The sequence below is a fragment of the Bombina bombina genome, chromosome 3 (genome assembly GCF_027579735.1).
Source record: "Bombina bombina isolate aBomBom1 chromosome 3, aBomBom1.pri, whole genome shotgun sequence".
NCBI classification, from domain to species: Eukaryota; Metazoa; Chordata; class Amphibia; order Anura; family Bombinatoridae; genus Bombina; species Bombina bombina.
In genome coordinates, this window is record NC_069501.1 from 231,653,317 (window position 1) to 231,671,406 (window position 18,090).

The 18,090-nt window shown below is 38.6% G+C and overlaps 1 protein-coding gene across 1 annotated transcript in view; it reads left to right on the top strand.

Annotated features, from left to right (window-relative positions):
• The window catches only part of PROCA1 (protein interacting with cyclin A1), a 45,154-nt gene that overhangs the window by 24,177 nt on the left and 2,887 nt on the right, over positions 1 to 18,090 (top strand). Inside the window, exon 3 of the mRNA XM_053704590.1 lies at positions 11,099 to 11,233. Coding sequence (XP_053560565.1) covers positions 11,099 to 11,233 — 135 coding nt within the window. The remainder of the gene's footprint in view (positions 1 to 11,098; positions 11,234 to 18,090) is intronic.

The following is an 18,090-nucleotide window of genomic DNA, read 5'->3' on the forward strand; positions in this document are numbered from 1 at the left end:
GTATCCAGTCCACGGCCCGCCCTGTCCTTTTAAGGCAGGTCTAAATTTTAATTAGACTACAGTCACCACTGCACCCTATGGTTTCTCCTTTCTCGGCTTGTTTCGGTCGAATGACTGGATATGGCAGTGAGGGGAGGAGCTATATAGCAGCTCTGCTGTGGGTGATCCTATTGCAACTTCCTGTTGGGAAGGAGAATATCCAACAAGTAATGGATGATCCATGGACTGGATACACTACAAGAGAAATAAATTTATCAGGTAAGCATAAATTATGTTTTTTACATTGCCGTTGCATGGGAACTTTTTCTAATTTTCAGAGACAGCTACGAGTATTGAACACTCAGTAATACACTTTACTTTTTTTGGTCTTTTGTATTTATTTATTAACTGCTCTTGATTGTCAAGTTATAAATAGGTTTACATGGTTTAGATATGCATGCTTATCTGTAGGGTATTTTTGTGCATATATAAACAATACTTAGGAGATTGCAATATTTTTATATCCAGCAGCCTTTTGTGGGAGGGATTGCACTCGCTACTGGCCCTGAGTATGTGGGCGTTTCTGAAGCACCCTGGCGAAGCTGGGAGGAGCCCAGCGAAACATGTAAGGCCACGCCCATTTTACGTAACGGAGGAAGTAGGTGAACTGTGTGGAGCGGTGGATGCATAGCTGGCTTATTATATATTTGTTTGCACTATCGCTGCCTCATTTGACACCTCCTCCTTAGCTTGAGAAGCTTGTTTTTATTGATACATATTGTGTACTAAAAGAAGGAAGAAAAAGAGACTTTGTTTTCAGCAGCATAGGATACTTTTGGGAACTGTTATCACGCTGTGGATCCCTGTATTATGCTGTTACATACCTCATATGTTTGAGGGTACTTCTTGTAAGTGCACATCTTTCTACCTGTTTTAATAAAGTGAAAATAATTTTTTATTCTGCACTTAGATCGCTCTGTGTCCCTTCTCTTTTGCGCTCCACTGTTTCTGAATCTGCAGATTCATTGTTTCCTATAGCTTCTTGAAAAGACCACTGTTTTGTACAGTTCTTTAGGGTGGTTTTACAAACTCAAACATAGGTTCTTCTGATAGACTGGAATGGATTAGAAAAAGAAGCACACAAAAAATATCACCCAAGCCGCCATACAATGTTGTTTAAAGGGACAGTCTACTCCAGAATTGTTATTGTTTAAATAGATAGATAATCCCTTTATTACCCATTCCCCTGATTTGAATAACCAACACGGTTATATTAATATACTTTTTACCTCTGTGTTTACCTTGTATCTAAGCTTTTGCAGACTACCCCCTTATTTCAGTTCTTTTGACAGACAAGCCAATCCGTGCCCACTCATAAGTAACTCCACGGGCGTGAGCACAATGTTATCTGAATGGCACACATGAATTTACGCCCTCTAGCTGTAAAAATTGCCAAATGCATTGAAATAAGGGGCAGCCTTCAAGGTTTTAGAAATTAGCATATGAGCCTACCTAGGTTTAGCTTTCAACAAAGAATACAAAGAAAACAAAGCAAATTGTATGATAAAAGTGAATTGGAAAGTTGTTTAAAACTGCATTCTCTATCTGAATCATGAAAGTTTAATTTGGACTAGACTGTGGAATGTACTGAAATTGGAGACAACGTTCTTATCTTACAAAACTGATTTAGAACTATGGTACCAAAAGAACATTGGGTCTCATTAGCAGTAGGCTGGTTTGATGATAGAGGTTAGATCACTTTCACTTGAAATGAAATCCAAAAAAATAATTAAGCTTTCTTAAAAATAAAAAAAAATTAAATAACAGGCAATAGAATTAAACTGAGATAGCTGCCTGAAAAACCTTTCTACCAAAAGCTGCTTCCGAAGAAGCAAAAACATAAAAATGGTAACATTTAGTAAAGGTATGCAAAGAAGACCAAGTGGCTGCTTTGCAGATTTGAACAACTAAAGCTTCATTCTTGAAAGCCCAAGATGTGGCAACTGATCTTGTAGAATGAGCTGTAATTCTATGAGGTGGAGACTGGAACGCCTCCAAATAAGCTTTGCGAATCAGAAGTTTCAACCAAGATGCCAAAGAAATGGCAGAGGCTTTCTGACCTTTTCTATAACCAGAAAAAATAACAAATAGACTAGAAGTCTTTCTGAAAACATTAGTAGCATCAACATAATATTTCAAAGCTCTTTCCACATCCAAAGAATGCAAATATCTTTCAAGAGTAATTCTTAGGATTAGGACACAAGGAAGGAACAATAATTTCCTTATTGATGTTGTTAGAATTCACAACTTTAGGCAAAAATTTGAACAAAGTCTGCAAAACAGCTTTATCTTGACGGAAAATCAGATAAGGAGACTCACAAGAGAGAGCAGACAATTGAGAAACTCTTCTAGCAGAAGAGATAGCCAAGAGAAAAAACACTTTTCAAGAAAGTATTTTAATGTCCAAATAATGCAGAGGCTCAAAAGAAGGAGCCTGTAAAGTATTTAATACCAACTTTAGACTATAAGGAGGAGAAATAGATTTAATAATAGGTTTGATACAAGTCAAAGCCTGTACAAAACAGTGAATATCCAGAAGATTAGCAATCTTTCTGTGAAATAAAACAGAAAGAGCAGAGATTTGTCCTTTCAAAGTATTGGCAGACAAACCTTAATCCAAACCTAAGAACCCTAGGCATACTAAAAGAATGCCAGGAATAATCATGTGTGGAACACCATGAATATATAGGTTTTCCAAACCTTGTGATATATTTTCCTTGAAACAGGCTTACGAGCCTGTATCATAGTGTTAATCACTGAATCAGAGAAACCTCTATGACAAAGGACTAAGCGTTCAATTTACATGCCTTCAAATTTAAAGATTTGAGATCCGAATAGAAAAACGGGCCTTGAGTCCGAAAGTCTGATCTTAGTAGAAGTGACCAAGGTTGGCAACTGGACATTTGGACAAGGTCCACATACCAGAACCTGTGAGGCCATACTGGTGCTATCAGAAACACATACAACAGCTAGAGCATCCATAATTTCTGCCTGAGGATCCCTGGACCTGGAGAGGTATTTGGGAAGTTTCTTGTTTAGATGAGAGGCCATCAGATCTATTTTTAGAAGACCCTACATCTGCACAATTTGATAGAACACATCTGGATGGAGAGACCTCTCCCTCGGATTTAGAGATTGACGGCAGAGATAATCCGCTTCCCAATTATCTACACCTGGGATATGAATCACAGTGATTAGACAAGAGTTGGATTTTGCCCAAGAAAGTATTAGAGATACTTACTTCATTGCTAGGGGACTGTGAGTCCCCCCTTGATGATTGACATATGCCATAGTTGTGATATTGTCTGTTTGAAAATGAATGTATGGTTCTCTCTTTAATAGAGGCCAAGCCTGAAGAGTTCTGAAAATAGCAGGGAGTTCTAAGTTATTGATTGGTAATCTCGCCTCTCAAGGATTCCAAACCCCTTGTGCTGTCAGAGACCCCCAGACAGCTCCCCAACCTGTGAGACTTGCATCTGTTGTAATCACAGACCAGGTAGGACAAACAAAAGAGGCACCTTGAACAATAAGGTGATAGTTTAACCACCAAGTCAGAGAGAGTTGAGTGTTTGGATTTAAGAATATCAGTTGTGATAGCTGAGTGTAATCCCTGCAACATTGGTGCAACATGCAAAGCTGTAGAGGTCTCATATGAAAACGAGCAAAGGGGATCGCGTCTGATGGTGCAATCATGAGACCTAAAACTTCCATGCGCATTTCCAGTGAAGGGAATGATAGAGACTGAAGGTTTTGACAGGTTGAAACCAATCTCAATCATCGCTTTTCTGTTAGAGATAGAGTCATGGACACTGAATCTATCTGGAAACCTAAAAAGGTGACCTTTGTCTGAGGAATCAAGAAACTCTTTGTTAAACAGATCCTCCAACCATTTCTTTGAAGAAATGACAATAGTTGTTTTGTGTAAGATTCTGTTAAATGAAAAGATTGAGCTAGTACCAAGATATCGTCCAAATAAGGAAACACCGCAATACCTTGCTCTCTAATTACAGATAGAAGGGCACAGAGAACCTTTGAGAATATTCTTGGTGCTGTTGCTAGACCAAATTGGTAATGCTTGTTTGAAAAGAGAATCTCAGAAAAACATAGTGATCTGGATGAATCGGAATGTGAAGGTATGCGTCCTGTAAGTCTATTGTGGACTTGAAGTAACCTTGCTAAAGAAAAGGTAGAATACAAAACGACGTCAAGTTTTCAGATCCAAAATTGGTCTGAAAGAATTTTCCTTCTTGGGAACAATGAATAGATTTCTTCTTCCATCCGGCGATGTCTTCAAGCAAAGCGGCATCTTCAATCTTTTTTCTTCGCTCCTCCGCCGCTGAGCATCCATCCGGCACGACGACTGAACGAGGAATTCGGTACCTTTAAATGACGTCATCCAAGATGGCGTCCGTCGAATTCCGATTGGCTGATAGGATTCTATCAGCCAATCGGAATTAAGGTAGAAAAATCTGATTGGCTGATTGAATCAGCCAATCAGATTCAAGTTCAATCCGATTGGCTGAACCAATCAGCCAATCGTATTGAACTTGAATCTGATTGGCTGATTCAATCAGCCAATCAGATTTTTCTACCTTAATTCCAATTGGCTGATAGAATCCTATCAGCCAATCGGAATTCGACGGACGCCATCTTGGATGACGTCATTTGAAGGTACCTTATTCCTCGTTCAGTCGTCGTGCCGGATGGATGCTCCGCGGCGGAGGAGCGAAGAAAGAAGATTGAAGATGCCGCTTTGTGGTATTGTGTTTTTTTTTTACAGGCAAAAGAGCTGTTTTCTTTGGGGCGTGCCCCGCAAAAGGCTCTTTTAAGGGCTGGTAAGGTAAAAGAGCTATTTTGGGGGGCTTTATTATTTTATTAGGGGGCTTAGAATAGGTGTAATTAGCTTAAAATTCTTGTAATCTTTTTTTATTTTTTGTAATTTAGTGGGGGGTTTTTTGTAATTTAGTTTAGTTTATTTAATTGTATTTTAGTTTAGATATTTGTATTTTATTTAATTTATTGATAGTGTAGATGTATTTGTAACTTAGGTTAGGATTTATTTTACAGGTAAATTGGTAATTATTTTAACTAGGTAATTATTTTAATAGTTATTAACTATTTAATAGCTATTGCACCTAGTTAAAATAAATACCAAGTTACCTGTAAAATAAATATAAACCCTAAAATAGCTACAATGTAATTATTAATTACATTATAGCTATCTTAGGGTTTATTTTATAGATAAGTATTTAGATTTAAATAGGAATATTTTAATTAATAATATTAATATTAATTAGATTTATTTTAATAAGAATTTAGTTAGGGATGTTAGAGTTAGATAGGGTTATTATACTTAATATATATATAATATAATAATGATATTAACTATATTAACCCTAATATAATTAGGGTTAATATAGTAAATATATATAATATAATAACTATATTAACTATAGTAACCCTAATATAATTAGGGTTAATATAGTTAATATAGCTGGCGGTGGTGTAGGAGGATTAGATTAGGGGTTAATCTATTTAATATAGCTGGCGGCGGTGTAGGGGGATTAGATTAGGGGTTAATTAATTTAATATAGCAGGCGGCGGTATAGGGGGATTAAATTAGGGTTTAATGTAATTAATATAGCTGGCGGCGGTGTAGGGGGATTAAATTAGGGGTTAATAATTTTAATATAGCTGGCGGCGGGGTAGGAGCTCACATTAGGGGGTAGTTAATGTAGGTGGTGGCGGTGTAAGGGGCTCACATTAGGAGGTAGATAATGTAGGTGGCGGCGGTGTAGGGGGCTCACATTAGGGGGTAGGTAATGTAGTTGGCGACGGTGTAGGGGGGATCACATTAGGGGGTTATACTTTTAATGTAGGTGGGGTCCGGGAGTGGAGGTTTAGGGGTTAAATACTTTATTAGGGATTGCGGCGGGGGATCGCGGTTGACAGGTAGATAGACATTGTGCATGTGTTAGGTGTTAGGTTTTATTTAGCAGGTAGTTTAGGGAGTTACGGGGCTCCAATAGACAGCGTAAGGTGGCGAGGTGAAAATGAAGTAAGATTTCTCCATTTTCGCCACATAAGTCCTTACGCTGTATATTGGATAACAAACTGCGCGGGTTTGGTATACCTGCCTATTGCCCAAAAAACTACGGGCGAAGGCAGAAATATACGAGCGTAACTTCTAGGTTACGCCGTATATAGGATACCAAACCCGCGCAAAATTTGCTGTTGCCGGCTTTTGCGGGCGATGAGGCATATTGGATCGGGCCCCATGTCAGCATTCCAAGATTTAAGCCATAAAGCTCTTCTAGTTGGAATAGCTAAAGGCATAGATTTGACATTGATCTTCATAACATCAAAAATAGCATCACAAATAAAATGATTTGCATGTTGAAGCAAAAGGATAATGTTAGATAATTTAGGATCTGAAGACAACTGCTGAGCTAAACTGTCCAATCAAAAAGTAGAAGCATCAGCAACATCAGCCATAGATATAACTGATTTAAGACTATAGCCAGTATGTAAATATGCCCTTCTTAGCTACAATTAAAGCTTCCTATCTGTTTCCCAAAGTTCCAAATTAGCAACAGGCTAAGGATACAATTTTTAAACCTAGAAGAAGGATTAAAAGATGTACCAGGTTTAGACCATTCTTTAGCAATCACATTAGAGATAGCGTCTGGAATGGGAAAAACTTCAGGAGTAATAACAGTAGTCTTAAATACAGAATTTAAACGATTACTAGCTTTATCATCAGGAAGTTTAAACTCCTCAATACCCAAAGTAAAGAATACTTACTTTAAAAGAGAGCGAATATGTTCTATCTTAAATAAAAAAGATTTGTCTATTTCTGTCTCTGATGAGGCATCCTCTGAATCAGAGCAAACCCCATCAGTAGAGGATACATGAGTATGCTGATGGTCAGTAAAAAATTCACTAGATTTAGGAACATTTTGTAAAACCCTTTTTTATTTTTATTTTTGAAGGTGGTATAGCAGTCATAGCCTTCTCTATAACTGCAGCAATAAAATATTTCATTTCTGCAGGAATGCTTTGTACACTAGACTGAGATGGAATAACAGTGGATGCATTTGTACTTATAGAGATATTATCAGCATGTAATAAATTGTAAAAACAAAAACCACATAATTGAGCTGAAGAATTTAGATCAACTTTTTTTTTACAACAAACACACTTAGCTTTGGTAGAAACATGTTCATGCAGCTCAAATCATATGGTTACATCTGAGGCAGGTTCAGTTTGAGACATAATTGCAAAAAAAAAAAAATATATATATATATATATATATATATTGAAAAAATATATTATTTCTGCAAATGTATATCCATGCGCTTATATGTGTTTATATATATATATATATATATATATATATATATATATATACAGGTGTGAGAGAATGGGCAACAGAGTGAATAATTACAAAAAGAAATAACTGGTTATTAGAATTTCTTAATATAAAAACAATGCTGCACAAAAACTCTCTAAGCGTTTTCTGAGAGCACTGAGTGGCCTGGGGGCGGAGCTTATAACACTAGAAAAAAGGCGCAAAAATTTGGCACAAAAAAGGTGCAAAATTATGAGACATCACGCGTGACGTAAATAGCGTTATCGCATGCGCGTTTGTGCAGCAAATTTGAAATAACATTTGTAAAAACCGAAGTAAAGAAGTGGTTTATAGACCAAAACTTGCCAAATTGTTTTAAATAAATTGATAGCCTGCAAACACAACATTAATTATTATACTTTTTTATTTATAAAGCTCTAACATATTCTGCAGCGCTGTCATGGGTACAATTCATTCAAATAAAAGAATGATTACTTATATGTTCTTCTTTTCTTTTCTAAATAAGCTGTTATAATTGTTTATTGTAAATGATTAAAAATCTATACAAAAAAATATATATAAATAAATTAATAAAACAATGATATAAAACTTGTAAGAGACACATTTTTACAAACACATACAGGAGGAATTAAGGGCCCTATTCCCGTGAAAATGTACAATCTAGAAGGGTAGGAGGTTGAGAAACAGGAGGTGAGGACTGCAAAATTGAAAAAGATGTTAATGCAGTTAGATGAGGGAAATGTTAGGTAAGTGATTATTGGATCTTAGTGGGCGGGTTGGAGTATACTTAATGATTAGAGAGGATAGGTAGTGGCGTTGGTGAGAGCTTTGTATGTAAGGGTGAGAATTTTGAATTTAATTCTGCTGTGAATGGGGAGCCAATGAAGGGATTCGCAGAGAGGTGCAGCAGAAACAGAGCGATGGGAAAATGTGATTTAGCCTGGCAGAGGCATTTAGGAGGGATTGAAGGGGGGAGAGGCAGGAAAGAGGAAAGCCAGTAAGTAGGTTATTGCAGTACTCAAGTCTGGAAATAACAAGGGAGTGGATTATTTGCTTTGTGGTGTTAGCGCTCAGAAAAGGGCGAATCTTGGAAATATTGTGTAGGTGGTTGAGGCAGGATGAAGAAAGTGATAAGTGTAACTCCAAGGCAGCGGACTTGGGGCGATGGGGAGATAGTAATGCCGTTGATAGGCATAGAAAAGTCAGAAGTCGGCGTAGAGCTTGAGGGGGGATTAGAAGTAGCTCAGTCTTGGACATGTTAATCTTTAGGTGATGAGAGGCCATCCAGGAAGAAATACCAGATAAGCAGTCACTGTCATGAGAAAGGACAGAGGGAGAAAGAGCGGGGGTGGAGAGGTAGATCTAGGCGTCATCAGCATAGAGGTGATATTTAAAGCCATACTTATTGATAAGTTTAACCAGTGAAGAAGTTTACATGGAGAAGAGTAGAGGACCCAGAACAGATCCTTGAGGTACTCCAACAGACAGAGGCATTGGAGAGGAGTCACCATCAAATGACACAGAAAAAGACCTGTGAGAAAGATAAGAGTGTATCCAAAAAAGAGCTGTGTCACAGAGGCCAAAAGAGCTAAGGGTCTGTAGGAGGAGGGGGGGTCAACTGTGTCGAAGAGGTCAAGTAAGATAAGTATGGAGTAGTGGCCATTACTTTTAGCAGAAAAAAGATTGTTAGTAACCTTGGTAAGGGCAGTCTCAGTTGAGTGTTTGGGGCAGAATTCAGATTGCAGGGGGTCAAGCAAGGAGTTGGTGGACTGGAAGTGGGTTAGGCGATAGTAAACTAGTTTTTCAAGGAATTTTGATGTTAGTGGAAGCAGTTATATGGGGTGGTAGCCTTTAGGAGAATTAGGGTCAAGGGAGGGTTTTTTGAGTATGGGAGTGACCTTTGCATGTTTGAAAGAAGATGGGAATGAACCGGTATAGATAGATAGGTTGAAGATATGAGTGAGAGCAGGAGTGAGGGTGGAATACAGGGAGGGTATTAGATGGGAAGGGATAGGGTCGAGCGGGCAGGTAGTGAGGTATGAGGAAGATAGTAACAAAGAAACTTCATTCTCAGTGGCTGGATAGAAAATGCAGAGGGTGGCAGAGGGAGTAACTGGGCTTGTTGTTGGAAGTTTGTGGGTTGGTGTTGGGATGTTGTTTTGGATAGTACGTGTTTTGTTTAAAAAGTAGTCTGCCAGGTCTTGAGCACTAAAGACAGATGGGGGGAGTAGAGCAGGTGGGTAGATGGTGGAGGAGTCATTTAGGGTTTGAGGAAAGGGTAGATATGAGAGAAGAGAAGTAGGTTTGCTTGGCTAAATGAAGAGCAGAAGTGTATGAACGAAGAATAAACTTATAGTGGATAAAATCAGGTTCAGAGTGAGTTTTTCTCCAGGCACCCTCAGCAGTACGAGAGCATTTCTGCAAATAACATGTTTACTGAGAGTGCCAGGGCTGTTACTGATGGTGTGATGTTTTGCGCAGTTGGGGATGGGCAAGTGTGTCTAGTGCTGAGGAGAGAGTTGTGTTATAGTGGGCTGTAGCGAGATCAGGGCAGGTTATAGTGGAAGTGTGAGGGAGGTGATCTTGAATGATTTTTGAAAACTGGAGCGGATCCACAGTGTGTAGATTTCTACGGGGGCGGGATGGAGAAGTGGGTTTAAGCTGTTGCATTAATATTATAGGTGACTAGGTCTGAAATGGGAAAAGGGCGACAGGTGAGGTCAGATATAGAGCAGAGGTAGGAAAATACGAGGTCGATGGAGTGTCCATCACAGTGAGTAGGGAATAGGGTGGCTTGTGAGAGACCAAAAGAGGATGTTAGTGAAAGAAGTTTAGAGGCAGCAGGGGCAGATGGATTGTCAATGGGAATTTTGAAGTCCCCAAGAATTAGGGTTGGTATATTTGTAAAGAGAAAGTGAGGAAGCCAGGCAGCAAAGTTGTCAAGGAATTGGGAGATCAGTCCAGGAGGGCGATTGATGCCTGCCACTATGTTTTACAAACTCCACCAACCTTTGAGACATATTTTTAGCCACTAATTAAAGTTCATAAAAAGAGCACTGAATTACTGACTCAGGGCATGTATACAAACAATATATAACAACTTTTACTTAAAAGTGCCCAATCCATAGCTGAGTGTCTTTTATTAAGAAAAAAATAAATTTATACTTTCCGTTTAAGACACCCATCCACATACAGCAGACAGCCAAACCAGTACTGAAACATATCAGCAGAGGTAATGGTGCAAGAGTATAATGGCGAACTGTAAATGGAAGCAGCAGATTAATCCCTGTGATCGATTTACAGAGAGCATTATGAATAGATTTCCCATAGGCAAAAACATGGTATCGTCAGGCAATACTCCCTTCACATCCCTCAGACAAACACTGCACTTAGAGAGTAACTGGGCTTCAATATGCTTAGATGCGCCTTTCACAGAAGAATCAAGCACATCATGCTTCACTACCTCCTAAGGAGGCAAAGTTTTTAAAACTGAGCTATGAGTAAGGTGGGAGGTGTATTTATAGGCATGTGAGGTTTGGGAAACTTTGCCCCCTCCTGGTAGGAATGTATATTCCATCAGTAACAAGCTCGTGGACTCTCACCACCTATATGAAAGAAAAGGCCAACTTTTGCCAACACTTTCTTGAGTAGGATTTTAACTTATTGTTTTCTGTGTATGATGTAAAGGTTTAAGGAGTGTCTCCGACGAGTGAACAACACAGCATCTCGCGTTGTGGGACAAGCATTTTTCAATGTGATCCAGGTTCCGTGCTTTGAGCTGACTTTTAAGGAGCATTGTGTGGAAAGGTACTGGTATGGCTGGTAAGTGTAAGAATCATTGCAAATGAATATAAACATATAAACTGTAAAAGTGTTCATAACATGCTTGCTTAATTAAAAAGCTATGGTTAGTTTGCATTGTACCAGGAGATTTTAACAAGGCATTAAACCAGGAATCTTTTGACCTCAGAATTGTCAAGAATTGCATATGTAGTGCAGAATAGCTGAAAGCAGAGCTGATTTGCAGGGAAATTTAAGTATAGGCTAATTCATCCAATACTATAATTATTGCTAACTCATCATTCTCTTTTACACATAAGTTACACATGCTGTAGTGTGTGCAGGATAGGAACATGTATTGTGCTGCTCATCAGCACCATTCCTGTGATGTCCAGAGGCACAATACATTTTCCACCCTGCTTACCCAGCAACATGCGTAACTCATAAGTGTCCAGGAAAACATGGCCGAGTTGGCAACCCCATGTTTACGTCAGCTTCATCATCCATGTGTCTCTTTTTTCTCTTTCACACCGCATATCAAAGAAGTATAGGTTTCTACCTCCTTAGTATGAGTTGTCAGTTAAAGAAATGTAATAAATAAATTAATTCATTAATTAAAAAAGAAGAAAGAAAAAAAAAGAGAATTTTGATAATCTAAAATGTAAAAAGTTGTCTCCCAATTTACCTCTTGTTAATATTCAGAGCGATGGCAGTTGTGTGAATTGTGGCTGGGACTTAATTTGTGTCATACAAGCCACTGCTAATTCCCTTAAAAGGTGTGGTTTTTAAATGCTAGTGGATGGGCACTCATAGCATATGTGTGTATGCTGTTGAAAAACAGTAATGAGCATAGTTCAGAAATGCTTCTTTAAGATTGAAATGTACCTATGCACATTTCAGTTTTGATCTCTCTATCCTTTTAATCCCTTCAGGACTGTGAAGTTTTAGAGAAAAACATAATTTATGTAAGAACTTACATGATAAATTCATTTCTTTCATATTAGCAAGAGTCCATGAGCTAGTGACGTATGGGATATACATTCCTACCAGGAGGGGCAAAGTTTCCCAAACCTCAAAATGCCTATAAATACACCCCTCACCACACCCACAATTCAGTTTAACGAATAGCCAAGAAGTGGGGTGATAAAAAAGTGCAAAAGCATATAAAATAAGGAATTGGAATAATTGTGCTTTATACAAAAATCATAACCACCACAAAAAAAGGGCGGGCCTCATGGACTCTTGCTAATATGAAAGAAATGAATTTATCAGGTAAGTTCTTACATAAATTATGTTTTCTTTCATGTAATTAGCAAGAGTCCATGAGCTAGTGACGTACGGGATAATGATTACCCAAGATGTGGACCTTTCCACACAAGAGTCACTAGAGAGGGAGGGATAAAATAAAGACAGCCAATTCCTGCTGAAAATAATCCACACCCAAAATAAAGTTTAATGAAAAACATAAGCAGAAGATTCAAACTGAAACCGCTGCCTGAAGTACTTTTCTACCAAAAACTGCTTCAGAAGAAGAAAATACATCAAAATGGTAGAATTTAGTAAAAGTATGCAAAGAGGACCAAGTTGCTGCTTTGCAAATCTGATCAATCGAAGCTTCATTCCTAAACGCCCAGGAAGTAGAAACTGACCTAGTAGAATGAGCTGTAATCCTTTGAGGCGGAGTTTTACCCGACTCAACATAGGCAAGATGAATTAAAGATTTCAACCAAGATGCCAAAGAAATGGCAGAAGCTTTCTGGCCTTTTCTAGAACCGGAAAAGATAACAAATAGACTAGAAGTCTTACGGAAAGACTTAGTAGCTTCAACATAATATTTCAAAGCTCTAACAACATCCAAAGAATGCAACGATTTCTCCTTAGAATTCTTAGGATTAGGACATAATGAAGGAACCACAATTTCTCTACTAATGTTGTTGGAATTCACAACTTTAGGTAAAAAATCAAACGAAGTTCGCAACACCGCCTTATCCTGATGAAAAATCAGAAAAGGAGACTCACAAGAAAGAACAGATAATTCAGAAACTCTTCTGGCAGAAGAGATTGCCAAAAGGAACAAAACTTTCCAAGAAAGTAATTTAATGTCCAATGAATGCATAGGTTCAAACGGAGGAGCTTGAAGAGCCCCCAGAACCAAATTCAAACTCCAAGGAGGAGAAATTGACTTAATGACAGGTTTTATATGAACCAAAGCTTGTACAAAACAATGAATATCAGGAAGAATAGCAATCTTTCTGTGAAAAAGAACAGAAAGAGCAGAGATTTGACCTTTCAAGGAACTTGCGGACAAACCCTTATCTAAACCATCCTGAAGAAACTGTAAAATTCTCGGTATTCTAAAAGAATGCCAAGAAAAATGATGAGAAAGACACCAAGAAATATAAGTCTTCCAGACTCTATAATATATCTCTCTAGATACAGATTTACGCGCCTGTAACATAGTATTAATCACAGAGTCAGAGAAACCTCTTTGACCAAGAATCAAGCGTTCAATCTCCATACCTTTAAATTTAAGGATTTCAGATCCTGATGGAAAAAAGGACCTTGCGACAGAAGGTCTGGTCTTAACGGAAGAGTCCACGGTTGGCAAGAGGCCATTTGGACCAGATCCGCATACCAAAACCTGTGAGGCCATGCCGGAGCTACCAGCAGAACAAACGAGCATTCCTTCAGAATCTTGGAGATTACTCTTGGAAGAAGAACTAGAGGCGGAAAGATATAGGCAGGATGATACTTCCAAGGAAGTGATAATGCATCCACTGCCTCCGCCTGAGGATCCCGGGATCTGGACAGATACCTGGGAAGTTTCTTGTTTAGATGAGACGCCATCAGATCTATTTCTGGAGGTTCCCACATTTGAACAATCTGAAGAAATACCTCTGGGTGAAGAGACCATTCGCCCGGATGCAACGTTTGGCGACTGAGATAATCCGCTTCCCAATTGTCTATACCTGGGATATGAACCGCAGAGATTAGACAGGAGCTGGATTCCGCCCAAACCAGAATTCGAGATACTTCTTTCATAGCCAGAGGACTGTGAGTCCCTCCTTGATGATTGATGTATGCCACAGTTGTGACATTGTCTGTCTGAAAACAAATGAACGATTCTCTCTTCAGAAGAGGCCAAGACTGAAGAGCTCTGAAAATTGCACGGAGTTCCAAAATATTGATCGATAATCTCACCTCCTGAGATTCCCAAACTCCTTGTGCCGTCAGAGATCCCCACACAGCTCCCCAACCCGTGAGACTTGCATCTGTTGAAATTACAGTCCAGGTCGGAAGCACAAAAGAAGCCCCCTGAATTAAACAATGGTGATCTGTCCACCACGTTAGAGAGTGTCGTACAATCGGTTTTAAAGATATTATTTGAGATATCTTTGTGTAATCCTTGCACCATTGATTCAGCATACAGAGCTGTAGAGGTCGCATGTGAAAACGAGCAAAGGGGATCGCGTCCGATGCAGCAGTCATAAGACCTAGAATTTCCATGCATAAGGCTACCGAAGGGAATGATTGTGACTGAAGGTTTCGACAAGCTGAAAACAATTTTAGACGTCTCTTGTCTGTCAAAGACAGAGTCATGGACACTGAATCTATCTGGAAACCTAGAAAGGTCACCCTTGTCTGAGGAATCAATGAACTTTTTGGTAAATTGATCCTCCAACCATGATCTTGAAGAAACAACACAAGTCGATTCGTATTAGATTCTGCTAAATGTAAAGACTGAGCAAGTACCAAGATATCGTCCAAATAAGGAAATACCACAATACCCTGTTCTCTGATTACAGACAGAAGGGCACCGAGAACCTTTGTAAAAATTCTTGGAGCTGTAGCTAGGCCAAACGGCAGAGCCACAAACTGGTAATGCTTGTCCTGAAAAGAGAATCTCAGGAACTGATAATGATCTGGATGAATCGGAATATGCAGATATGCATCCTGTAAATCTATCGTGGACATATAATGCCCTTGCTGAACAAAAGGCAAGATAGTCCTTACAGTTACCATTTTGAACGTAGGTATCCTTACATAACGATTCAATATTTTTAGATCCAGAACTGGTCTGAAGGAATTCTCCTTCTTTGGTACAATGAAGAGATTTGAATAAAACCCCATCCCCTGTTCCGGAACTGGAACTGGCATAATTACTCCAGCCAACTCTAGATGTGAAACACAATTCAGAAATGCTTGAGCTTTTACTGGATTTACTGGGACACGGGAAAGAAAAAATCTCTTTGCAGGAGGTCTCATCTTGAAACCAATTCTGTACCCTTCTGAAACAATATTCTGAATCCAAAGATTGTGAACAGAATTTAACCAAATTTCTTTGAAAAAACGTAACCTGCCCCCTACCAGCTGAGCTGGAATGAGGGCCGCACCTTCATGTGGACTTAGAAGCAGGCTTTGCCTTTCTAGCAGGCTTGGATTTATTCCAGACTGGAGATGGTTTCCAAACTGAAACCGCTCCTGAGGATGAAGGATCAGGCTTTTGTTCTTTGTTGAAACGAAAGGAACGAAAACGATTATTAGCCCTGTTTTTACCCTTAGATTTTTTATCCTGTGGTAAAAAAGTTCCTTTCCCACCAGTAACAGTTGAGATAATAGAATCCAACTGAGAACCAAATAATTTGTTACCCTGGAAAGATATGGAAAGTAGAGTTGATTTAGAAGCCATATCAGCATTCCAAGTCTTAAGCCATAAAGCTCTTCTAGCTAAAATAGCTAGAGACATAAACCTGACATCAACTCTAATAATATCAAAAATGGCATCACAGATAAAATTATTAGCATGCTGAAGAAGAATAATAATATTATGAGAATCATGATCTGTTACTTGTTGCGCTAAAGTTTCCAACCAAAAAGTTGAAGCTGCAGCAACATCAGCCAATGATATAGCAGGTCTAAGAAGATTACCTGAACACAGATAAGCTTTTCTTAGAAAGGATTCTATTTTCCTATCTAAAGGATCCTTAAAGGAAGTACCATCTGACGTAGGAATAGTAGTACGTTTAGCAAGGGTAGAAATAGCCCCATCAACTATAGGGATTTTGTCCCAAAATTCTAATCTGTCAGACGGCACAGGATATAATCGCTTAAAACGTTTAGAAGGAGTAAATGAATTACCCAATTTATCCCATTCTTTGGAAATTACTTCAGAAATAGCATTAGGAACAGGAAAAACTTCTGGAATAACCACAGGAGATTTAAATACCTTATCTAAACGTTTAGAATTAGTATCAAGAGGACCAGAATCCTCTATTTCTAAAGCAATTAGTACTTCTTTAAGTAAAGAACGAATAAATTCCATTTTAAATAAATATGAAGATTTATCAGCATCAATCTCTGAGACAGAATCCTCTGAACCAGAAGAATCATCAGAATCAGAATGATGATGTTCATTTAAAAATTCATCTGTAGGGAGAGAAGTTTTAAAAGATTTTTTATGTTTACTAGAAGGAGAAATAACAGACATAGCCTTCTTGATGGATTCAGAAACAAAATCTCTTATGTTATCAGGAACATTCTGCACCTTAGATGTTGAAGGAACTGCAACAGGCAATGGTACTTTACTAAAGGAAATATTATCTGCATTAACAAGTTTGTCATGACAATTAATACAAACAACAGCCGGAGGAATAGCTACCAAAAGTTTACAGCAGATACACTTAGCTTTGGTAGGTCCAGCACTAGACAGCGATTTTCCTGAAGTATCTTCTGACTCAGATGCAACGTGAGACATCTTGCAATATGTAAGAGAAAAAACAACATATAAAGCAAAATTGATCAAATTCCTTAAATGACAGTTTCAGGAATGGGAAAAAATGCCAAAGAACAAGCTTCTAGCAACCAGAAGCAATGAAAAATGAGACTTAAATAATGTGGAGACAAAAGCGACGCCCATATTTTTTTAGCGCCAAATAAGACGCCCACATTATTTGGCGCCTAATGCTTTTGGCGCCAAAAATGACGCCACTTCCGGAACGCCGACATTTTTGGCGCAAAATAACGTCAAAAAATGACGCAACTTCCGGCGACACGTATGACGCCAGAAACGGAAAAGATTTTTTGCGCCAAAAAAGTCCACGCCAAGAATGACGCAATAAAATGAAGCATTTTCAGCCCCCGCGAGCCTAACAGCCCACAGGGAAAAAAGAGTCAAATTTTTGAAGGTAAGAAAAAATGAATAATTCAAATGCATTATCCCAAATATGAAACTGACTGTCTGAAAATAAGGAAAGTTGAACATTCTGAGTCAAGGCAAATAAATGTTTGAATACATATATTTAGAACTTTATAAACAAAGTGCCCAACCATAGCTTAGAGTGTCACAGAAAATAAGACTTACTTACCCCAGGACACTCATCTACATGTTTGTAGAAAGCCAAACCAGTACTGAAACGAGAATCAGTAGAGGTAATGGTATATAAATAAGAGTATATCGTCGATCTGAAAAGGGAGGTAAGAGATTAATCTCTACGACCGATAACAGAGAACCTATGAAATAGACCCCGTAGAAGGAGATCACTGCATTCAAATAGGCAATACTCTCCTCACATCCCTCTGACATTCACTGCACGCTGAGAGGAAAACCGGGCTCCAACTTGCTGCGGAGCGCATATCAACGTAGAATCTAGCACAAACTTACTTCACCACCTCCATAGGAGGCAAAGTTTGTAAAACTGAATTGTGGGTGTGGTGAGGGGTGTATTTATAGGCATTTTGAGGTTTGGGAAACTTTGCCCCTCCTGGTAGGAATGTATATCCCATACGTCACTAGCTCATGGACTCTTGCTAATTACATGAAAGAAAACTTGCCCAAAGTACTGGAGAATTTTAAGAATATTTAGAGCACACCACATTAGAGCTCCTGAGTGCATATATAT